Here is a 21626-nt window from a genome sequence, read left to right as displayed (position 1 = left end):
AGGATTTGGGGGGGGGCTGGGAGTGTTCTGGGGGTGCTAAGGGCTGGGGGTGCTGGGGTTGCAGGGGGTCCTGGGGGTGCTCAGTGCTGGGGGTGCTGGGGTGTTGGGGGGGTTCTGGGGATGCTGGAGGTGTTGGGGGGCTACTGGGGGCATTCTGGGGGGGTTTGGTGCGCTGGGAGGACTGAGGGGGTTGGGGTTCTGGGGGGCTGGCAGTTGTGGGGGGCTGCCCCCCGGCCCCACTCCCCATCCTCCCGTTGCCATAGCAACGGCTGGCACCATCCCTGGGGATATTTTTAGCTGCTGGTGCTGCAGGGAGGGGGTGGGGGGCAGCCCAGGCCCATGGCTGTGACACGTGTGTGCACACGCGTGTCTGCGGCACACGGCTGTGCGCACCCGCGTGTGCCCGGCCCTGCGCAGGTACCTGTGTGCACACCTGCCCGGGGGGGGCTGGTGTCTGCATGTGTGTGCAGGAACACACATGCACACACATGCACACTCCTGTGCATCCACAGGCGTCCAGGCACCTGCCTGTGTCACACGCAGTCCTCAGTGCACACCTGTGCTTGCACACCCACACATGTGCACACCTCTGTGCTCACACGCTGGTGTGCACACCTGTGCTCACATGTGTGTGTGCACGAACACCTATGTACATCTATGTACACACACGTGCACACACACAATCCCGTGTGCATGCACACACTTGCACACCTGCACACACACAGGTGTGCTGGGAGACCTGTGCTGCCACCCCACAGCCTTTGCATGCTCACCCCTTTGCACCATGTTTGCACATCCCTTATTTTTACACTCACGCCCTGTTTGTACATCCAGTTTTTACACTCACCCTGTTTTGCACAATTCCTCATTTTCACTTATGCACATTTGCACCCTCCCCCTGTGTTTGTACCTCCCCACCTTTCCACACCCCTGCTATTTGCACACCCGCCCCGTTTGCTCACCCCCGTGTTTGCAAGCCCCCATTTTCACATCCTCCCGTGTCTGCACACACCCTCTACTTGCACACTCACCCCCGGCGTTTGCATAGTCAAGTCCTATTTCCACAACCAGCCCCGTGTTTCAACACAAACACATCCCGTGTTATTCCACTCTCCCCCGTTTGCTCACCCACACGGTGTTTGCACTCTCACCGCGGTGTTTGCACACTCGCCCCCCGTTTGCACCCACGCTTTGCACACTCACTCCCGCCCCCGCCCGGCCTAGCCCCCCGAACTACCACTCCCATCATGCCCGCGTCCGCCGCGCCCGCCGCCCAATCAGCGCGCGGCTTGTTGGCAGGTGCCGCAATGGCGGTGCCCAGGCGCTGAGGGCGGCGCCGGGCCGCAGTGAGGGGCGGCGGGACCCGGAGGGACCCGCGGGCACCGGACCTCAGCGGGCTCCGGGGGGCTCCGGGGCGGCTCCGAGCTCCCCCAGGCCCGGGGAGCGGGCAGACCCTCAGCTGCGCCCCTCCGAAGCCGCTGGGCCGCTTCCCCGGCTCCGGGGCCCGCCCTGCCCTGCCCGGTGGGGTCAGGGCTCCGTCCCCCTCGCCTGGAGGTGTCCGTCCGCAGGGTGACCATGAAGGTGGTGAACCTGAAGCAGGCCATCCTGCAGGCCTGGAAGGAGCGCTGGAGCGACTATCAATGGGCCATAAACATGAAGCGGTTCTTCCCCCGTGGAGCCACCTGGGACATCCTCAACTTGGCAGGTCGGGGGGAGGCGGGGGGGTTCCCCCTCCTTATGGGGCACACTGGGGGTCCCCACGCGGGTATTGGGGTGTTGCCCGCAGTGTTCTCCCCTTTGGGGTGCGGACAGGGGTATCATGGGGGTCCCTGTTGCATTTTGGGCCCCCCTTCCCGCACCATTTTTCGCGCCAAAATGCCCATTCCCAACCATGTCAGCCCATTCCCAACCATGTCAGCCCATTCCCAACCATGTCAGCCCATTCCCAGCTGTACCCCCGGCCCTTTTCCACCCCGCTGGCTCCGTTTTGGGGTCATTCCCTCGTTTTTACCCATGGGAGGGTTCAGGGGTCAGCGCAGCCTGGTTTTTGGGACAAGAGAAACAGCTTGGGGTTGAACCAGGAGAGAATTAGATTGGAAATCAGAAGAACTTTATTTATTGAAACAGTGATTAGGCATTGGAACAGGCTGTGGTGGAGTTACCGTGTGGATGTGGCTCCTGGGGACCTGGGTTAGTGATGAGTTGCTCTTGGAGGTCTTTCCAGCCTTAATGATTCCCCGATTTCCTGATTCTGGCACTGCCAGGTGCTGCTCCCAAGGCTGCTTCCCAGCCCAATTCAAGGGCATTTCACATAAATCCTGCCAAAGGCTAGGACTGGTTTAAAGATTTGCCAGGCTCTCCTGCTAATTATAGAAACTTGGTGCTGGGTTTTTCCCTGTGTAGCAAGTCTCTGGATAAATAAACAGAGCTGGGGGTTGCTGCTCCAGGGGGTTTAAAGGAACCAGCCCCACAAAGGCAGCAGCTCTCACTCCTCTGAGTGTGGGGATCTTTCCCCTGTGGCTGTTTTTCCCTCTCTCCATCCCCCATTGGATTTTCTGTCTGTTCTTTGTCACGCCCTGTCCCCACTGCTGAGCTGCCCCTGCTGGGTTTGTCACCTCCGAGCTGTGGCTGGAGGGGCCAAGCTGTGGCCGTGGGGAGATGGATTTGCTCTGGATGGATTTGCTGGGGGTGGGGGTGGTTGGCTCGAGGGCCAGTCCTGCTGCTGCCCAGCTGGTCCCTGGAGCTCCCTGGTGCCTGTTCCCACCCCGGTGGCACCGGCTCTTGCCCTGTGTGGTGCTTGGCTTGGGCTCATCTGTGTATCCCCAAAAACAGACGCAGGGATGATAATTCCCTATTATTTCTGCAGGAACGGGTTTCTCCTGGCCCACATCTAGCCAGGGCTCAGTGGCTTCTTTGGGGCAGCTCCTCTGCCAGGAGGGGAAGGAGCCACATCCCCTTTTTTCTTTTGGGAGCCACACGGGCAGGACTCTGGCCCTGACTCTGAGCATTGTGTGCACACAGGGAGAGCCCATTCCCGAGGTCCCAATGGCTGGAACAGCACTTCCCTTCCTCACCACAGCCCCCAGAGCTGTCCTTTCCCAAGCTCTTGCCTTTCAGCTTGGAAATACAAAGGAGGGAAAGCTGGCACGAGCTGCCGGGATCACGGCAGGGCCTGGCAGATCGCTGCTGACATGTCTGCAGCGGGGAGCAGCATGCGGCTGGCTCGTGGTGACACTCTGGGATGGGCTGGGGAGGGGACGGCTGCCACCAGCCTTCTGTCCTCATCCCAGACGCTCTTGGCCCAGGATTCAGCCTTGGAGCGAGACCCAGGGAGTCTCCTGCCTCCTGCGCCCGGGATCCAGCGGTGGCTCCTCCTCCTCCTCGGCTTTGGGGCCACAACTTTCCCGCCCGGCTGCTGCTCCCCCTTTTACATCTGGGTGCTCTGACCTACTTGCAGCCTGCGCCGCAGCCCGGGGCCTGCTCGGGGAGGTGCTTCCTGCACTCTGCCATGGTTCAAATGGGCAATTAAAGGCTTGGCTGAGCAGATGGGACGGGCAGAGCCCCTCGGGCCACCGAGGGCCAGACGGGCAGGGCTGCGCCCAGTGCAGGGGACCGGTGGCCCCAAGCTCAGCCCCAGGTGCCTGGGCAAAAGACACTCAGTGGAGGCTGCAGGAGCCTCTTGGCAAGAAGTGGGAGGGAGGAGAATGTGGAGAGCCGCAGTTTCGGGGCCTGAGCGCCCGGAGAGGGCTGTGTTAGCAAGAGGCTGTGTGCTCTGCCTGAATTATTCCCAAGCCTGTCCCCGTCAGGGATTAGAAAGTTGTGGGATTCAGTGAATTTTGGAGAAAACTGGTGTGGAGTCGCTGTGGTTGGTACAGTTGGACTTTGCCAGCCTCCCTGTGGGATGAGGGGAGAACAGATTGTGTCTGTGTGTCCCTGTGTGCTGACCTAGGACCGTTTTTCCTTGCAGAGGCTCTTCTGGAGCAGGCCATGATCGGGCCGTCCCCAAACCCACTCATCTTGTCCTACCTGAAATACGCCATCAGCTCCCAGGTAAGGACCTGCTGGTGCTGCTGGGGGTCATCTTGCAGCCTCAGTGAGGTTGGGCAAAGCAACTGGGGTGTTTGTAGTGGGCAGGCACCCCAAATCCCTAATCTGAGCCTCTGCTAGGGACGGGGCAGGCAGTGGAGGGCTCAGCACGTGCCTTGGGCAGGGATGTTTCCATAAATAGCCTCTGCCATCGCCCAGGGTCGGAATTCTGCCCCCCGAGAGCCTCTGCACTCGCTGCGAGCTCCACGCTTTCACATCCTGGCATTTAATATCGCCTAAAGTTTGTGTGAAACACATCAGCGATCACCTAAAAATGTCTGTTTGGATTTGTGCCGGGTCAGCGCCCCGGCCCCGGCCCTGTCTGCGGTGACAGGCAGCGGGGCCGTGCCCTGACCTTGCCGTTCCTCAGCAACCAGCGCGGTGCTGGCGCGCAGCCCCGGTGACACCGCGCTTGTTTTGGCTTTCTGTCTCGTAGATGGTGTCCTATTCCACGGTGCTGACGGCCATCAGCAAGGTACGGCTCTGGCAGGTGCTCTCAGAGGTTTCACTCTTTACCCGCAAACCCCACAAATCCCTTTCCCTCCCCACAGCTCCCACCAAATATAGGTCAAGTGGAAAGCGACGTCCCGGGCTGAGTCAGCAGCAGGCAGCCGGCGCGGATTAGCGCCCGAGCCTTCCCGTGTCCCCCTGGGGATGGGCTGCCGCGGGTCCCGGCGGGTTTTGGGGGTGTGAGTGCCTGGTCCCTCTGCCCTGGGGGGCCTGGCAGGCTCCCAGGCTGTGTGTAACCCCATCCCGACCGCCGGAAACCACATCCCGCTGCGGCCGGCAGTGCTGGCAGCGCTGTGGGGATGGGAGCTGGCCGTGGAGGAGCTGCCAGGCCTGGGCCATGCGGCTGCAGCCGCACACCACGCTCAGCTGCAGCTTTCCCCGGGTGCTCTGTGTCCCTGTGCTGCTTCCAGGGGGACTCTGCCTCCATGGCTGCCTCTGCTTGGTGTTGGGAAGCCCCTCACAGGCTGTGACAGATCCCTCACTCTCTTCCTTGTCAGGGTCACCACAGGCCCCCTGCAGGGTGACCAAAGGAGGAATGATTTCAGGGAGAATGATTTCTCTTCCCCCACGTCTTTGTTGTTATGGGGATGGGAGGAGAACGCCTCTCTCTGGCAGTCAGCGTTGAAAATTTTGGGGGACTGCAGCCTGAGCTCAGAGTTGTGCTGTGAAGCCCTGGCGAGGTGGGGACCCCTCCAGCGGTCCCAGCGCCGATCCGGGGGGAAGGGCACTCCCAGGGGAGGGCAGAGCAGAGCCCAGCCCAGCTCTGCTCCGAAGGGCTCATTGCTGTTACCCAGTACTGCCTCGCTGCCCGTTCGGAGGGGCGGGCACAGCGCTGACCTTGACAGCCGAGCCTTCCTCCTTCAGCGCAGCGTGGGCCCAGCGCAGAGCTGCGGGCAAGCTCCGGCCCGGCGGGGCTCCCCATCTGCTCCGGGAGGAGGCGGGGGGGCCGCGCTTCTGTTGCCCCCCGCCCCCAGCCCCGCGGCCGGCCGGGCTGCTGGCGCTGCCAGCCCCACCGAGCCGGGGGTGGGCCGGGGGCTGGCGTCCGGCCACCGCCGCCGCCAGGACAGCGCAGCCCCGGCCTGAGGCTGCGGAGAAAACGCAGCCCCGGCGCTGCTGCCGCGGCCCCACTGCCTCTTGTCACCCCGGGAGGGCACGACCTGGCCGACAGACAGTCCTGACCTACTTCTCATTCAAGTGGCTTCTGGGCAGCTGCCAGGGGGAGTGTCCTGTGGCCGCAGCGCCTGGCCCAGCCCTGGAGGAAGGGCTTGAGCTTGTGTCGGGAGCTGCTGGAGCAGCCCCCATCTGAAGTCTCTCTGTGTTCCCCTGCTCTAGTTCGATGACTTCTCCAGGGACTTGTGTGTCCAGTCGCTCCTGGAGATCATGGACATGTTCTGTGACCGTCTCAGGTACTGTGTGATGTTCCAGCACTGCCGTCTCTGCCCTGGCTGTGCCATGGGCAGAACCAGGAACCAGCAGAGCCTGGGAGTCCTGTCTGATTCCAGGATTCTTACCCTGGCAGAGGAAGGCAGGTTCCCCCTCCAGCTCTGTAACCATTACCAAGTTGCTGTCTCGTGATTGTCATCACAGGGACAGCAGAGGGAATGCAAACCCCACCAGCTTTGTGGGAAGCTGCCAGAAACCCCCCCTATTCTGGGATAAACCCCACTGTGGTTTTCCTGCCCAGTTCAGGCAGATGGGGTGGGTGTAAGACCTGTGAGGGTCTCTATTTCCTCTCCCTCTGCACCTTCCCAGGCCCTGGCTGCGTGTCCCAGTCTGGTCCTGCCTATGCTGCCCCAGGCACTGCCTTGTTTTCTTCCTTTATGCTCTTCCGCTGGTGTTGCAGGACCCAGGGGAGTCCAGACAATTCAGGCCACAAAAACTTTTTTAGAGAGCTCAGAAATCTTCCTGTTAACCCCTGACAGCCTCTTCTGGGAGGCGGGAGCGTGCGGCAGGGACAGTGGGAGGAGAAGGAGGGTGAGGAAGGCTCTTCAATGAGATGAAATGAAGCAGCAGCAATGAATATGCATCAGTGGCAGATGTTGACAAGGAGCTGTCGCTGGCCAACTGCAGAGCCGACCCTTAATCCGCTCCTGCCTGCTCTGATCCTCTGCTTGATTTGATCAAAACTTCTGGCCCCGATGATTTGTGCATCAGGAGGGGAAAGCGTTCACCTCTCCCAGTGCACTGATCAATGCTGAGCCTCTCTTAGCAAGATAATTTGATTAAAAGCTTGGAAAGTTTCCCTGTAGTGGAGAGGCCAGCGAGGAGTCTGCGTGGTGGGGGTGGGGGTGTCTCCTTCCCCCTGGCACAGCAGGAATGCTGCTGGGGGATGAGCAGGATGGGATCTGCAGCAGAGGAGTGGGCTGGGAGTGCGGGACCTGGTTTTGGGTTCGCCAGTCTACCCAGTGTCCGTGTCTCAGCTCCCACACACAGCGAGCATATTCCCACTTCCCTCCTGTCCCAGCTGCCACGGCAAGGCCGAGGAGTGCATCAGCCTGTGCCGGGCGCTGCTGAGTTCCCTCACCTGGTTCCTGCGCTGCGCCACCTTCTACGCCGAGAAGGTGAAGGAGCCGCTGGAGCAGGCGGCGGCGGAGAACCAGCTGAAGATGTGCCTGGAGCGGCTGGAGAAGGTGCTCAGCAGCACCAAGAACCGTGCCCTGATCCACATTGCCAAGCTGGAGGAGACGTGTATGTCCCTGCCCCGCGCGCTGGCCCTGGAGAGATGTCACTGCCACCTCTCCCTTCCCCCTGCCCGGCTCCTGCCGCATTGTCCCTGCGGCTCCAAGCCTATCCATCTTCCAGCCCTGTTGCTGTAACCGTCTTCTCCCTGGCTCTGTGCCACTCTCTGCCCCCTCCCCTCCGTGCTGCCCTTGGAAGAGGAGCAGAATTAATGTGAAGGCTGTGTGAGGTGTTCCTGGGTGTGTGGCGAGCCCTGTGCTCTGACAGCTTGGCACAGCCCCACATCTTCATCTGTGCCTGTGTCTGGCCAGGAGGCTGTGCCAGGCTGGGCTTGGGGTGGGACCTGCTGGGAGTACACAGACCCCTGGGCTGGGCTTGCATCCTACCCCCTTCAGCCCGTCTGGGCTGCTGTAGGCCTTGGAGCTGGCCTGCCTGGTTTCCCCATGTGCCACTGTCCCCTTGCTGAATCCCTGCCTTCTCTCCCCAGCCTCCTGGAGCACTGTGGAGCAGTGCCTGGTCAAGCTGGGAGAGAACCTGAACAACCTTGGCAGCTCCCCGCTGCGGAGCCAGGCTGATGAATGCGTGTCCCTCATCAAAAGGTGGCTGTGTGCTGCTGCTGCATGGGCTCGGGGAAAAATGGGTCTGAGCCCCCCTCTGACCTCCCTGCTCTGAGGACTGAGAGGCTCCTGCCTCCCTTCACACTGGCTCCCTGCTTCCCTGTCCCTTCCCAGCTCAGATCCCTGCTCCAGCAGGGGCTGCCCAGAGGAGAGAGGACAGGGTTAGTGGTGACCTGTTGCAGAGAGGGGCAACCCAGGGGTTACCCTCTGTTGACCCTGAGACCTCTTTCTATCACTCTGCTGCTCTGGCCACACCAGAGCTGCTGTCCCTGCTCTGGATCCCCCTGGAGTTGCTCCCAGGGCCTGAGGGCTTGGCTGTGCCTTGGAGTTCCCAGGCACAGGTGTTCAGTGTCCTGCCCCGGGGCAGCAAAGGTCAGGGTTTGGCCAGGGAATGGGAGAGGGACAGGAGGAGCAGGAATCTGCCCCTGCAGGGCTCCAGTGACCCTGGGCTGTCCTCTTCCACCCAGCATCCCCACCATGCTCTCAGTCCACTCGGAGCAGCTGAACAAGACAGGCTTCCCCACCGTGCACGCCGTGGTGCTGCTGGAGGGCACCATGAACCTCACAGGAGAGACTCAGCCACTCGTGGAGCAGCTGATGATGGTGAAGAGGATGCAGGTACAGAAGTGACAGCGTGTTCTCCTCAGGCAGCCTGGGGCTGTGGGGCTGGGCTCCTTGCCTTGTGCCTTCCTTGGGCTGGTCCTGGTCCAGGGGAGCAGCAGGAGCCCATCAACACCTCAGCAGGGGTTTGGGGCTTGGCCGTGGTGGGGGATGTGCTTTGCTGCCAGCCCAGCACTGGGAGGGTTTGTGTGTGTGTCCCACAGCGCATCCCCTCGCCGCTCTTTGTGCTGGAGATCTGGAAGGCCTGTTTTGTGGGCCTCATCGAGTGTCCTGAGGGCACAGAGGAGCTCAAGTGGACAGCCTTCACCTTCCTGAAGGTAGGGCCCAGCCCCAGCACCGACTCCCTGCTCGCTGCTGCCCTTTCCCTGCAGCTCTGGCTCCTGCTGAGCCCTGAGCTCTGCCAGAGCAATCAGTCCTTCTCTCCTGTAGTGTGCCCCTTGGGGTGCCCACACCCCACAGTGTGCCACACACCCCACAGTGTGCCCCTTGGGGTGCCCACACCCCACAGTGTGCCCCCTCGAGGCATCCCCCACCCCACAGTGTGCCACACACCCCACAGTGTGCCCCTTGGGGTGCCCACACCCCACAGTGTGCCCCTCACCCACAGTGTGCCCCTCAGGATACTCCTGGGATACCCCCACACCTCACACTGTGCCCCTTGGGATGCCCCCACACCCCAAAATGTGCCCCTTAGGGTACACACACCCCACAGTGTGCCCCCCACTCCCCACAATGTGCCCCTTGGGGTCCATCCCACCTGAGTCCACTCCAGCTCTCCTGTCACCCACTGAGCATCAGCTTTGCTGTCAGGGGCCTCCTTTCAGCCCAGCCTCATTTTGTTTGGCAGAGTGAGTTTTCCTGAGATGTTGTGGGGGAAATGTGGCTCCAGGTGATGGTGGGAGGACAGCGTGGAGGGGAACAGGGGCACAAAGTCCCCTGGGTGCACACACTGCTCCAGAAATGCTGCTTTCCTGGGGCTGGGGCAGCAGCTGTGTGCAGCTGTGCTGGTGTGGACTGGTGCTGCTGGGGGGTCCCAGCTGTGGAACAGGGTCTGCCCTCGTGTCACTCTGTGCCCTGTGTCTTTCAGATGCCCCAAGTGCTGGTTAAACTCAAGAAGTATCCCCAAGGGGACAAGGTGAGACTGGAGGGCCGTCAGTGGGACCTGAGTGTGTCACTCTGGTGCTGTGCCTGGCCTGCACGGGGAAATGCTCCCTGTCCTAAGAACCTTCCCTGAGGGAGCAGCTGGGGGCAGGGGGAGGTGGGCCTGTGCCAGTAACGTGGTGAGCTGAGTGCCTGGCTTTGTGTTTGTCAGGATTTCACTGAGGATGTGAACTGTGCCTTCGAGTTCCTGCTCAAGTTGACCCCTCTGCTCGATAAAGCCGACCAGCGCTGCAAGTGAGTGCTCACCATGGCCAGAGCTGCCATGTAGCCACAACCACCCTGTCCCCAGTGTGGGGTGCTGGGGCAGCTCCTGGCAGGCCTGGGTTGGTTTCTGATCTTGTTTCTTCTTCCTGAGGACCTGCTGCTGCCACATGTGTGAGGCTGTGCCACAGCTGAGTCACATGTGTGACACCCAGAGCTGCTCTAGACCCTGCAGCACTCTTAGAGGGGTGGGACAGGGCCAGGAGGGCACCTCACAAGTCCCCCTGCCCCGTGGCACTGTGTGGGGTGATAGGAATGCTGTCCTTGGGGCTACAGCTCTCCTCTCTCTTCCAGCTGCAACTGCATGAGCCTGCTGCTGCAGGAGTGCAGCAAGCAGGGGCTGCTCTCCGAGGCCAACATGAACAACCTCATCGACAAACGGTACAGCCACACCAGAGTCTGGGAACCCCCAGAAGTGGGGCTGGAGCACCTGGTTTGGGGGGAGCATGAGGGAGCAGCTGTGCTGACACTGGGGGATTGTGATTGGGAGATGGCAGGGATGCTGAAGGGATGGGATGCTGCTTTTGGGACAGGTTGGGTACAGGCAGAGTCTGTCCCCTCAGAGAGGCAGCTGGTGGTAGCCTGAGGCAGTGCCTGTCCCTTGAGGGTGCCAGTGGGTGAAGGGAGGGAGTCAGGGTGATGGATTCCTACACACTGGCCTGTCTTTGGGGTCCCCCAGGGCCGCAGACAAGGAGAACTCTCCGTCCCTGAAATCGGCCGAGAACGCCAACATCCAGCCAAACCCTGGGCTCATCCTGAGGGCTGAGCCCACTGTCACCAACATCCTGAAGGTGAGTGCCCTTCTGCAGCCGTGCTGGGCTGCCTGGGCTCAGGCCTGGAGCCCTTTGCCAGCAGCATCATTCTAACCAGGCAGCCAGGGCAGTTGGGAGGCGCCGGATTTCCCCCTGCCCTGGGGTGGAGTAGTGGAGGAATCACTCGAGCCTTGCTGCTCCATTGTGGAGATTAGGAGCTCCCCTCCTCCTTCCCAGGAAGCTGGAGGAGCTGTCAGGTGGCATGTCATCAGTGCCAGCAGCCTGAGCTCAGCCAGCTCTGCCCGTCCCGCTCAACTGCTCCCTGTGTGCATTTCCCCTGTTCCCTGGGGACTCCTCGTGTCCCTGTGTCACTCTGGTTGTTCTGCTGTTACTGAGTGACAGGGGATGTTTTCCTGCTGGTGGCAGGGGCTCAGAGATCTCCATCCCACCTCTCCCAAATCCAGCAGGTCCCTTCTCCTCAAGGTCTCAGGGACAGCTCTTGCAGCTGATCTGTACCCCAAAAGCTGGAATTTGCTGCTGCTCTGTAGCACACATTCCCCATGACTTCCCTTCCCTCGGACTTTTGTGTTTGTAGACCATGGATGCGGATCACTCCAAGTCCCCCGAGGGCCTGCTGGGGGTCCTGGGTCACATGCTGTCTGGGAAGAGCCTGGACTTGCTGCTGGCAGCAGCAGCAGCCACCGGGAAGCTGAAATCCTTCGCTCGGAAGTTTGTCAAGTGAGTGTCCACCTGGGTGGCACTGTGGCTAGTGACCAGGGGGCTGGGGGGAACAGGCAGCCCCCTAAACAGCCCCCTAGACAAGGCTGGATGTGCCTCTGGCCCTGTGGAGCACTGGGGAGCGCTGGGATCTCGGGGAGGCTGCACCCCACAGCACCCCATCTTTGCCTCTGCATGAGCAGGACAGGGGATTGGAGCCAGGTTGGTCTGGGGGTGTTCAGAAAATTAAAGGCTGTGGCAGAGCCCTGGATCCAGGGCAGTGTGTCCCTGCTGTCCACAGACACACGTGTCCTGGTTGGTGCACACGCAGCAGCACACACATGGGGCTCTGTGATGGGCTCCCCCAAGGTGGCCTGACCCACACCAGCCTCGGGGTGCATAGGGGGCCTCTCTGGGGGTCTGAAACACCCACAGAACTGGCTCTGGGGAGAGCCCATTGCTGTGGGGTGAGCAGCAGGGCTGGACCTGTGTGGCCACAGGGAGCAGAGACAGGGAGGACGTGACTTGTGTCTGTGGTGCTGGAGGGTGTCTGCAGAGCTGGGCCTTGCATCTCCTGCTCCTCTGTGCTGGGATGGAGTTTGGGGAGGTCTGCAGGCCAGGCTGTGGTCTCAGGGTTGGAAATTGGGCTGATAATGCTTTGCTGCCACTCTGCCCCTGCAGGCTGAATGAATTCACCAAGCAAATCACCGGAGAAATCTGTGAGTGCGTGTGCGTCCGTGCGTGGGGTGGTTGGAGCCGTGCCCCCCCTGCTGCCTGTGCTGGGATGCTCTGGGGCCTGGCTGCATTAATCTGGGGCTGGCTGTGGCACTGGAGCAAGCTGAGCTGTGCCAGGGGTGCTGGCATGGAGGGGGCCGTGTGCCAGCAGGGATCTGGGCTCCTGGGACACGCTGCCTTTGTGTGCGTGTCCATCCCAAATCTGGGGTGTTCCCGTGGGCTCCCTGTCCCCAGCTGAGCCTGGGGGCCCCTTGGCTCCCTCCCTGGAAGGGGTGATGTGTCAGCACAGCCCAGATAAGGACTCTGACTCCGTGTGATGAAACTTGCAGAGTGCTCTGACCTTCCATGGTGAGGGGGGCCCCACTTAGGCTGGGGCTGCCCAGAGGGAGGCCAGAGCTGCTCTGGGGGCTGAAGCAGAGGCAGATGAAGTGGGGGGAAGCACTTGGAACATCCTCTTGTTCCCACTGAAACACTGGGGGGTTATAAAAGCTGTGTGGGGGAAGCAGGGCCCCAGCCCCTGCACTCGTGGGGTTCTGTTTCCCTCCTCCTGCTGAGGCCAGAGAGCCCCAAGGTCTTTATTTGTCTTCTTTCAGCCAAGAGCGGCCCAGTGCGGGCTCTGCTGTTTGACATCTCCTTCCTCATGCTGTGCCATGTGGCCCAGACCTATGGCTCAGAGGTAAGGATCCTCCGAGGGGATGAGAGGGTGGGACTGGATCCTGTGAGGGAGGGGAAGGATGAGCCTGGATCCTGCCAGCTCAGCCCCTGTGCTGCTGCAGCCTATCAGCCTCCTCTAGTGGCCAGCCTGCCACTGTCACCACTGTCCCTCCTGTCCCTGCAGCCACCTCATAACCCAGGGCACGGCACCCAGCACCTGTCACCTGGAAATCTGTCCCAGGGGCTCTCTGGGTGCCAGGTGATGGAGCAGGACTGGCTGTCACCTCCCTGAGGACTTGGGCTGTGCTCCATTGATGGGCATCAGTGGGAATGCTGCTTCCAATGGCCTTGGAGGTCACCCAGTTTGCCCTTCCAGTTTGGCACTGGTTGGCTGGGGGTTTGGCACGGCCAGGCAGTGTCAGCCCTTCCCATCCAAGGAGGAACTCACAGCCCTGCTCAGGAAACAGCGCTTCAGTTGCAGGAAAATTTTGCAGATTTCAACATCTGTGTGTGTGGGGAGTGAAACGATACCAAAACACTGGGAATGCAGAGAGGGGGAGAGGAGGGTCCTGCCCAGCCGGCCCTGGGAGCAGGGAGGGGGAGCAGGCAGGGACGGATGTGCCCAGGGCTGTCCAATGAGATCTCATCCCACCCTCCCAGCCCAGTGACTTTCCTGCCCAGCTGCTGCTGAACAGATGTGCAGAACTTTTCTGGATAAAAATAGTGTCCCCTGGGTGACACAGGCTGAGGGGAGGAAGTGACGTGTGGGGTTCCCAGCTCAGGGCCCCCACAGGACCCTCCCAGCTGGGTTGTGTGACCCTGGCCCCAGGGACCCTGTGCATGGCTTGAGAGGGTGGGGGGGACAAGGGACCTGTTTGAGCTGGACACAGTGGCCCTGTGGCCACGCTCACAGCTGGCCTGGCATCTCTCCTCTGAGCTGGGCTGTGTTCTGCCGGGAAGGCCCCTGGTACTGGGGGAAACCACAGCCCACAGATGGGAAACCAGTGCCTCGGAGGGGCTGACCAGTGCCCTGCTGGGGCCTGACCAGTACGTGTCTCTCCCTCCAGGCCACAGGGCGGCGCTGTTCCCACGGCCATGAGCACCCCAGGGTGGGGGACAGACCCCAGGGTGGGGTTTCCCAGAAGGGCTCCTGTGGGATGCAGACCCCGTGCTGGTTCCCTTCCAGGTGATCCTGTCAGATTCCAACCCTCCGGGTGAGGTGCCCTTCTTTGAGACCTGGATGCTGACCTGCATGCCCGAGGAGGGGAAGATCCTCAACCCCGACCACCCCTGCTTCCGCCCGGATTCCACCAAGGTGGAGTCCTTGGTTGCCCTCCTCAATAACTCCTCCGAGATGAAGCTGGTGTAAGAGCCCACCCATGTGCCCACCGTGCCAGGCCTGGGGTTAACCCCCAGCCCAGCTCCCCTGGCCCCACAGCTGTGTCTGACTCCCCATCTCTCCCCGACAGGCAGATGAAGTGGCACGAGGTGTGTCTGAGCATCTCAGCTGCCATACTGGAGATCCTCAATGCCTGGGAGAACGGAGTCCTCACCTTTGAGTCGATCCAGGTGGGGCTGGTGGGGGGCAGAGTGGAGCTGTGCTGTGTCCTGAGGAGGGGCCAAGGGTCCAGAAGCTCTGGGGTACCCTGTTCTACTGCCCTGATCGCTCTGGCAGCTGCCTTGGAGCTTGCTGTGACTTGGGAATGGGAAACAGGTGTGGCTCCAGCCCCTTGTTCCCACTCCAAACTGCCCTGTGGGTGGCACTGGGAGTGGCAGGGACAGTGTCACCCATGGAGGAGAGAAGAGCTTGGACCCTGCTGTCAGGACCCACAGCCCTAGGAGGTGATGGCTGCACATCCACCTGGCTGAGCTCATCCCGTGCTGTCTCCTCTCCTAGAAAATCACGGACAACATCAAGGGGAAGGTGTGCAGCATGGCAGTGTGTGCCGTGGCCTGGCTGGTGGCCCACGTCCGCATGCTGGGCCTGGATGAGCGGGAGAAGTCCCTGCAGATGATCCGGCAGCTCGCCACGCCCCTGTACGGGGAGAACACGCTCCAGTTCTACAACGAGCGGTGAGCTCGGGGACACGGGCCTCTTCCTGCCCTGCTGCTGCTTCCCAGTGCCACATCTCCTGCCCTGCTTCCCCTTTTCCACTTCCTAATGCTGTGCCATCTCCTGCCCTGCTTCTGCTTCCCAGTGCCATGGCCTCCTGCCCTGATTCCACTTCCCGATCTCCTGTCTCCTGCCCTGCTTCCACTTCCCAATTCCATGCTGCCTCCTGCTCCGTTTCCACTTTCCAGTGCCATTGCCTCCTGCCCTTCTTCCTCTTCCCAGTGCCATGCCCTCTTCCCTGTTTCTGCTTCCCGGTGCCGTGCCCTCTCCTGCCCTGCTTCCACTTCCCCGGTGCTGTGTGAATTCCCGTTTCCATTTCCTGGTGCTGCGTGAATTCCCGTTTCCATTTCCTGGTGCTGCGTGAATTCCCGTTTCCATTTCCTGGTGCTGCGTGAATTCCCGTTTCCATTTCCCGGTGCTGTGTGAATTCCCGTTTCCATTTCCTGGTGCCATTTCCTGCTCAGCTGACACCTCCCAAGCCGAGCCCTCCCCTGCCCTGCTGTCCCTTCCCCCTGACGCCGTCTCCCTGCCGCAGCGTGGTGATCATGAGCTCCATCCTGGAGCACATGTGCGCGGACGTCCTGCAGCAAACGGCCACGCAGATCAAATTCCCTTCCACTGGCATGGACACCATTCCCTACTGGAACCTTCTGCCCCCCAAGAAGCCCATCAAGGAGGTGCTGACGGGCGTGTTCACCAAGGTGCTGGAGAAGGGCTGGGTCGACAGCCGCTCCATCCACATCTTCGACACCCTGCTGCACATGGGGGGCGTGTACTGGTTCTGCAACAACCTGGTCAAGGTACGAGGGGCCAGGAGGGACCCCTAGTGCTGGGCAGGGTGCTGAGGCCAGGACTAGTTTGTGTCCCTGGGCTGGGTGCTGGGACAGTTCTGGCACTGGAGGGACGTAGGGCAGGCCCACCTCTCCCCTGTGCCCTGCAGGAGCTGCTGAAGGAGACGAGGAAGGAGCACACGCTGAGGGCTGTGGAGCTGCTCTATGCCATCTTCTGCCTGGACATGCAGCAGCTGACGCTGACGCTGCTGGGCCACATCCTGCCCAACCTGCTGACAGACTCCTCCAAGTGGCACACCCTCATGGACCCCCCCGGGAAGGCTCTGGCCAAGTAAGACCCCAGACCCATGGAGGCTGTCTCCTCAAGGCCTGGCTGGGGAGATGGGGGGATGGTCTGTGCTGGGATGAGGATCCCAGCTGCCCAAATCCCTCTCTGGCTTCAGCAGTGCCAGCAGTTCCCACTCTGGTCCCCATTCCCTGCTAAACCCCTCTGCCATGTCCCACACCCCATTGTCAGGTGGGCTGGCAGCACCTGGCCGTGTCCCTGCTCTGTCCCCAGGCTCTCTGTTTGGTGTGCCCTGAGCTCCTACTCGTCCCACAGCAAGGTCCAGGCCTCGGCCCGGCAGAAGAAGAGGCACCGGGAGGACATCGAGGTGTGTCTGGAGCAGGGCTTGGCTGGGGGCTCTCTGTGCCCAAAAGCAGCAGTGACTGGGGAAGGTGAGGGTGGCAGGAGCGGGTGGGTAAAGCCAGACTCCCTGCCCAGCTTCTCTGGGTTCTCTGAGGCTTTCCAACCTTAAAATTCAGGCTTCTCCCTTCTCTTTTCTGGGCACGGGGCTGTAACGAGCTGGTCAGCGTGTGTCCAGCCCAGACTGGGGTTCTCGGGTGAACAGAGATCAGATCCTGGGCCGTGGGGCTGTGCAGAGCCCAGGGTGGGTCACCAGCCCAGGGTGAGGGGCTGGTGGGGCTGACCCCCCTCTCCCCCAGGATTACATCAGCCTGTTCCCGCTGGATGACACGCAGCCCTCCAAGCTCATGCGGCTGCTGAGCTCCAACGAGGAGGATTCCAACATCCTCTCCAGCCCCAGTAAGTGCAGGAGGGGAGGGGGAGCAGCTCCCCTGCCTCATTGTCCCTTTTGGGTGTGAAATGTGTATTTGCACAAAAGCCCTTCCCTTCCCAAACCAGCTGGGTGAGGAGTTAGAGCTCTCAAGTGGTTTTTGTGTTATCTTGGAGTTTTTGCATTTGGGAAAGGTCAATTTCTTTATTTTTTTTTGATCAGAACAACTTTAAAGGGTGAGATTACACCGTCCTTTCGTGCCAGTGCCCCCCAGCCCAGCACCCCACACCCGAGGGGCTCGGGGGCTTTGTGTCCCTCCAGCCACCCTACATGGGACCACAGCTGGAGGTGACATTCCTGATATCTGGGGCCAAATCTTGACATTCCACTGCTGTTAACAAGACTGAAGCAGAGCAGATGAGGCCCCTGGTCACATCCGTGTCCCTGCAGTGTCATGGGTTGTGACAGCTCCGGCAGGGGATTTGCTGGGGGGGTCCGTGTCCTGCCCAGTGGGTGCTGTCACGGTTCCCACATGCATTGTCCACACTCCTGGGCAGTGAGTCAGGACATTCTCAGGTCATTGTTTCTCCCCTCATCCCAAATTACTCTATATATTAGTTTTCGACACATCCATTGACCTTCGGTTTCGGTTGGTTTCGTTACTGTTGAAATATGGGCTTTTCCCTTTATTTCACTTATCTTCTTTTACCTCCTGAGGCAGTCCCACCTCTTCCCAGTGACATTCAGGACTTTTTTGGGCTGTTTGCTGCAGTGATGTGGAAATGCTGCTTCCTGCAGATACCATGTAACTCATGTGATTCCATGAGAAAAGAGTGGGAGGGCTTTCATTTTCTGGTGAGCATCCTCAGAGCAGCACAAGGTGGATCCTGCAGATTCGGGCCGGGGCTGTGGGGTGAGCACAGAGAGCTTTCCCAAGGAGATTCCCGTCCCGTTGGAGCAGACCTGACCCAGTTCTTCCCACAGGAGCACCCAGCAGTGCTTCACAGCTGGGATCAGCTCAATCCTGCTGGTCTGTCCCAGGATTTGCTGCTAGATTTGAACGTGCCTCAGCTCTGATAGCTGGACTGTGGCCTGACAGTGAGATGGGAGGGCTGCTGTGCAGCTGTTGAACATCTGGCTCGCACACAGGATGTGTAACGTGTGCGTTGCTGCCGTTCCCCCCTCCTGACAGTGACACCACACCTCACACCCCGAAAACAGCGTGGGAAACCTGCCTGGGCTCTGTGTGGGCTGGCAGAGGGGACAGGGATGGGGCAGACACCATCTGTGCTGTGTTTCTGGGGTGCCCCACTGGCACAGTCGGGTACAGGGGGCCTAAACCTCTTCTGCTCCACAGAGCTGCTTCATGCCAAAGCTTCTCCCAGAGCTGGGTGACCTCGAGTGGCCAGAGCTGGCCAGGGAGTGCTGGCCCAGCCAAGGGGGCCGTGAGGCTGTTCCTGACTCTCTCTCCTGCCCACAGATCGCTCCATGAGCAGCTCCCTCTCTGCCTCCCAGCTCCACACCGTCAGCATGAGGGACCCGCTGAACCGGGTGCTGGGTAAGGAGGGGATGGCACCGTGGGGTCACGTCCAACTACTGGGCCACCACTGAGAAGTTCAGGCCACCCTGTGACCTGACTGCTGCTCTCTCCCTGTCCCCACAGCAAACCTCTTCCTGCTCATCTCTTCCATCCTGGGGGCCAAGACAGCGGGCACCCACACCCAGTTTGTCCAGTGGTTCATGGAGGAGTGTGTGGAGTGCCTGGAGCAGGGCAGCCGTGGGAGCATCCTCCAGTTCATGCCCTTCACCATGGTGGGTCTGGTGGCTGTGACACCCCTGTCCCTGCACCAGGGTCCCACACGATGGGCACATCCCAGGTGACACTCACCTGTGCCTCTCCTCTGTCCCTGGGCAGGTTTCAGAGCTGGTGAAGGTGTCCACCATGTCCAGTCCCAAGATTGTCCTGGCCATCACTGACCTCAGCCTGCCCCTGGGCCGCCGTGTCGCCGCCAAGGCCATCGCTGCGCTGTGAGGGGGCTGCCCGGCCAGGGGGGTCCCTGAGGAGCCCAGGGGTCTCCCTGAGGAGCCCAGGGGTCTCCTGGGGGTCTGGATGGCTGGGATGGACCCTGTCACTGCAGCTGCTGGAGGGCAGCTCCCTCAGCACACAGAGCCATCTCCTTGCTCTGCCTCATGGCACTTCTGAGACTGAGACACCCCCTAATTTTTTTTATTCTCTAAATCAATCCTTTTGTACAAACAGCTTTTGCCTCATCTACATTTGGGCTCCTGGGACTCCCCAAACCCCCTCGATCCTGGGGGTGATGGGGAGCCAGTGGCCAAGCTGTGTGCTGGGCAGGAGGGGAAATCTCCCTTACCCTATCCCAGACCTGTGGAGCTCTGACTGGGAGTGGGTGCTGCGCTGGGTGGGGCAGGGATGCTTCCCTGCTGCGCTGTCAGCCACAAGCAGGGTCTTGTTGGAATTCCTCCCTGTGAGTGTGAATTCTTGTTGGAAATTCCTCCCCATGAGTGTGAGTTCTGGTTGGAATTCCTCCCCATGAGTGTGAGTCCTTGCTGGAATTCCTCCCAATGAGTGTGAGTTCTGGTTGGAATTCCTCCCCATGTGTGTGAATTCTTGTTGGAAATTCCTCCCTGTGAGTGTGAGTTCTGGTTGGAATTCCTCCCCATGCGTTCAGTCCGTGGTGAGCTCGGCACGGGCAGTGGGTGAGTGACTGTGGCCCTGCCAGCACCATGCCAGCCTCGTGCTGGGACAGGCTCCCCTGGGACTGACCCCACACCCTGTCAGCTGCTCCAGCAGTGAATCCTCCCAGAGCTGTCACACCCTTCTGTCCCCGAGGGGGTGGCAGGGCCAGGGTGGCTGCACCTCTGCCCCTTCCACTGGTGTTGACTCACAAGAAAGGGGAAAGCAGAGCTGGCGGGCACCAGCCCTTCCCTCAGGGCACTGTGACTGCTGGGGCTGGGCTGTGCCTCTGCCCAGCAGCACCAGTGGGGTTCCCAGGCCTGTTTGGGGAGGCTCTGATGGGAGATGGGGCACAGGGGGATCCTGGAGCGGGGCCGCAGGGGTTGGGTCAGTGCTGGCCGGGGAAGAGGTGACACAGAGCCGGGCTGACCCCATCTGATCCCAGGATGAGCTCAGCTCCTGGCAGCTCCCAGGCTTTGCCCGATGCACTTGGGGTAGGTGTGGGTGTTGCTGGTCCTTGGCCTTCCCACACAGAGCATCCTCCCCCTTCCCCTGGCCCCTGGGGTCCATCCCCTGCTCCCATTCTGGAGCAGCTGTGGGGCTGGGTGGGGCTGGTAACAGAGCCCTGGCACGGACCGGGATGGTCTCACCAAGCCTGACCCTGGAGTGAGTCCCACCCTGAGCTGGCACCGAGCCGCCAGGGCACCTCTGCTCGCCCAGGGCCAGCTCTTTACCGTTAGCCCAGAGCAAAGAGCAGGGCCTGGCGTGGCCTTCCCGCCTCTGTCAATATTTGCCGAGGCAGCCCCATGCCTGGTGTTGGCACCGGCGCTTCCCCTTACAGGAAGGGGCTGGAGCAGGAGAAGGGAGTTTTCTGTAAGCACCAGTGAGGTGGGGGAGGAAGGAGGGAGCTGCTGCCCGTGGGGTGTGTGCAGCCAAATGCCCGTGGGCGACGGCTTCCCCCTGGCAGTTTGTGACCGTGGGGCTCCAGCCTGTGGGGGGAGGCAGGAACTGGGAGCCCTGGCACCCCCCAGGCCTGGGCTCTGTCCCTGTGGGACTGGGATGAGTGTGGGGAGGGATGCTGGTGGTCATGGGATGTGAGCGTGGGCCCAGTGGCAGGAAATGGGGCTGGTGAAGCTGGGACAGCCCAGGGTGGGCAAACACCCATTGAGGAGAGGCTGGGGGTGCCCCTAGGGGCTTTCTGGGGCACGGGAGATGCCCAGGGCTCTCCTGACATTGCTCAACCACATTGGGGGTGCCCCCTTTGTCCATCTACTTTGCCTCCCTCACTGCTGAAAGCCTCCTCCCAGCATGGCAGCACTGGGAGGGCTCCAGGCACATCCCTGGGCAGTTGTGGGGCAGATTCCCTCTGTGACAGCAGCAGCAGAAGGGTGGCTGGGGCCCCCCAGTGCCACCAGCCCCAGGATGAGCCCACAGAGCAGCTCTGGGCGTGGTGCTGGTGCCCTCAGCGGGCGCTGCCAGCGCGGGTGGCATCCGGAGCTTTCTAGGAATCGGCTCTTGCCCAAGCAGCGCTGCCAGGCGTGGGAGGAAGCAGCCATCCCACGGTGTCTCCTGACCTCAGCAGGCTCAGGCCGTGGGGTGGGGGCACTGGGGGGGCTGCATTTCATCTTTCTGAGCTGGCACCGGCAGCCACAGCCACGCCCCGAAGTCCCATTCTCTCATCCCTCGTGTCTCTGTATTTGTCCCCACACCCTGGCCACTCTGCCTCCCTTCCCACGCAAGCAGGAGACAGCAGAACAGAGAGAGAGTGCAAAAATAGAGTTTATTTCCATTTTTATCACATAGAAAAAAGCGGGTGTTTCTTGGGGCTCACCCAGCTGCAGCAATAAATACAGTACAAAACCCCCCACGCCCAGAGCTCCCACACAGCCACGGGACCGGGGCTGCGTCAGGCTCAGGAGGATGGGAATGTGTCCAAGTGGCTCCTTCCGGCCAGGGACGGGCACAAATAAGTTAAACTGCAATAAGTTTAGCAGGGAAGGGGGACAGAGCAGAAATGCAGCCCCTCAGCGTGCTACGGCTCCCTGGAAAAGCCTCATCCTGGTGAGGGTGCTGCATCCCTATGGTTCTTCTGTCTTCCCTCCCCTCCCTCCCTAATGGCTAATAAATATTAATTACTAGAAGTAACACCCGTCAGATGCAGGCTGCAGCCTGGACA

At 61.0% G+C, this 21626-nt stretch overlaps 1 protein-coding gene across 2 annotated transcripts; it reads left to right on the top strand.

The window, feature by feature from the left end:
- Positions 1-1279: 1279 nt before the first annotated feature.
- On the top strand, positions 1280-19011 carry MED24 (mediator complex subunit 24). Of its 2 annotated transcripts, XM_063403767.1 has the most exons (25): positions 1282-1705; positions 3968-4050; positions 4523-4561; positions 5929-6002; positions 7061-7284; positions 7763-7874; positions 8360-8510; positions 8717-8830; positions 9601-9648; positions 9826-9908; positions 10230-10316; positions 10615-10726; positions 11283-11425; positions 12086-12123; positions 12733-12815; positions 13980-14158; positions 14263-14362; positions 14691-14866; positions 15442-15706; positions 15847-16028; positions 16257-16350; positions 16682-16781; positions 18233-18310; positions 18416-18564; positions 18668-19011. In XM_063403767.1, exons 1-25 carry the CDS (start codon positions 1576-1578, stop codon positions 18782-18784), a joined length of 2961 nt encoding a protein of 986 aa, XP_063259837.1. In that variant the 5' UTR covers positions 1282-1575; the 3' UTR covers positions 18785-19011. The 2 variants fall into 2 exon arrangements, with proteins under 2 accessions (XP_063259838.1, XP_063259837.1); XM_063403768.1 differs by lacking the exons at positions 18233-18310; positions 18416-18564; positions 18668-19011 and adding an exon at positions 18110-18232 and having other exon boundaries at positions 1280-1705.
- Positions 19012-21626: the final 2615 nt, after the last annotated feature.

This window comes from Prinia subflava, chromosome 8 (assembly GCF_021018805.1).
Source record: "Prinia subflava isolate CZ2003 ecotype Zambia chromosome 8, Cam_Psub_1.2, whole genome shotgun sequence".
NCBI lineage: Eukaryota > Metazoa > Chordata > Aves > Passeriformes > Cisticolidae > Prinia > Prinia subflava.
Note: the sequence above shows the minus strand (reverse complement) of the source record. Positions and strands in the feature narration are given on the sequence as shown.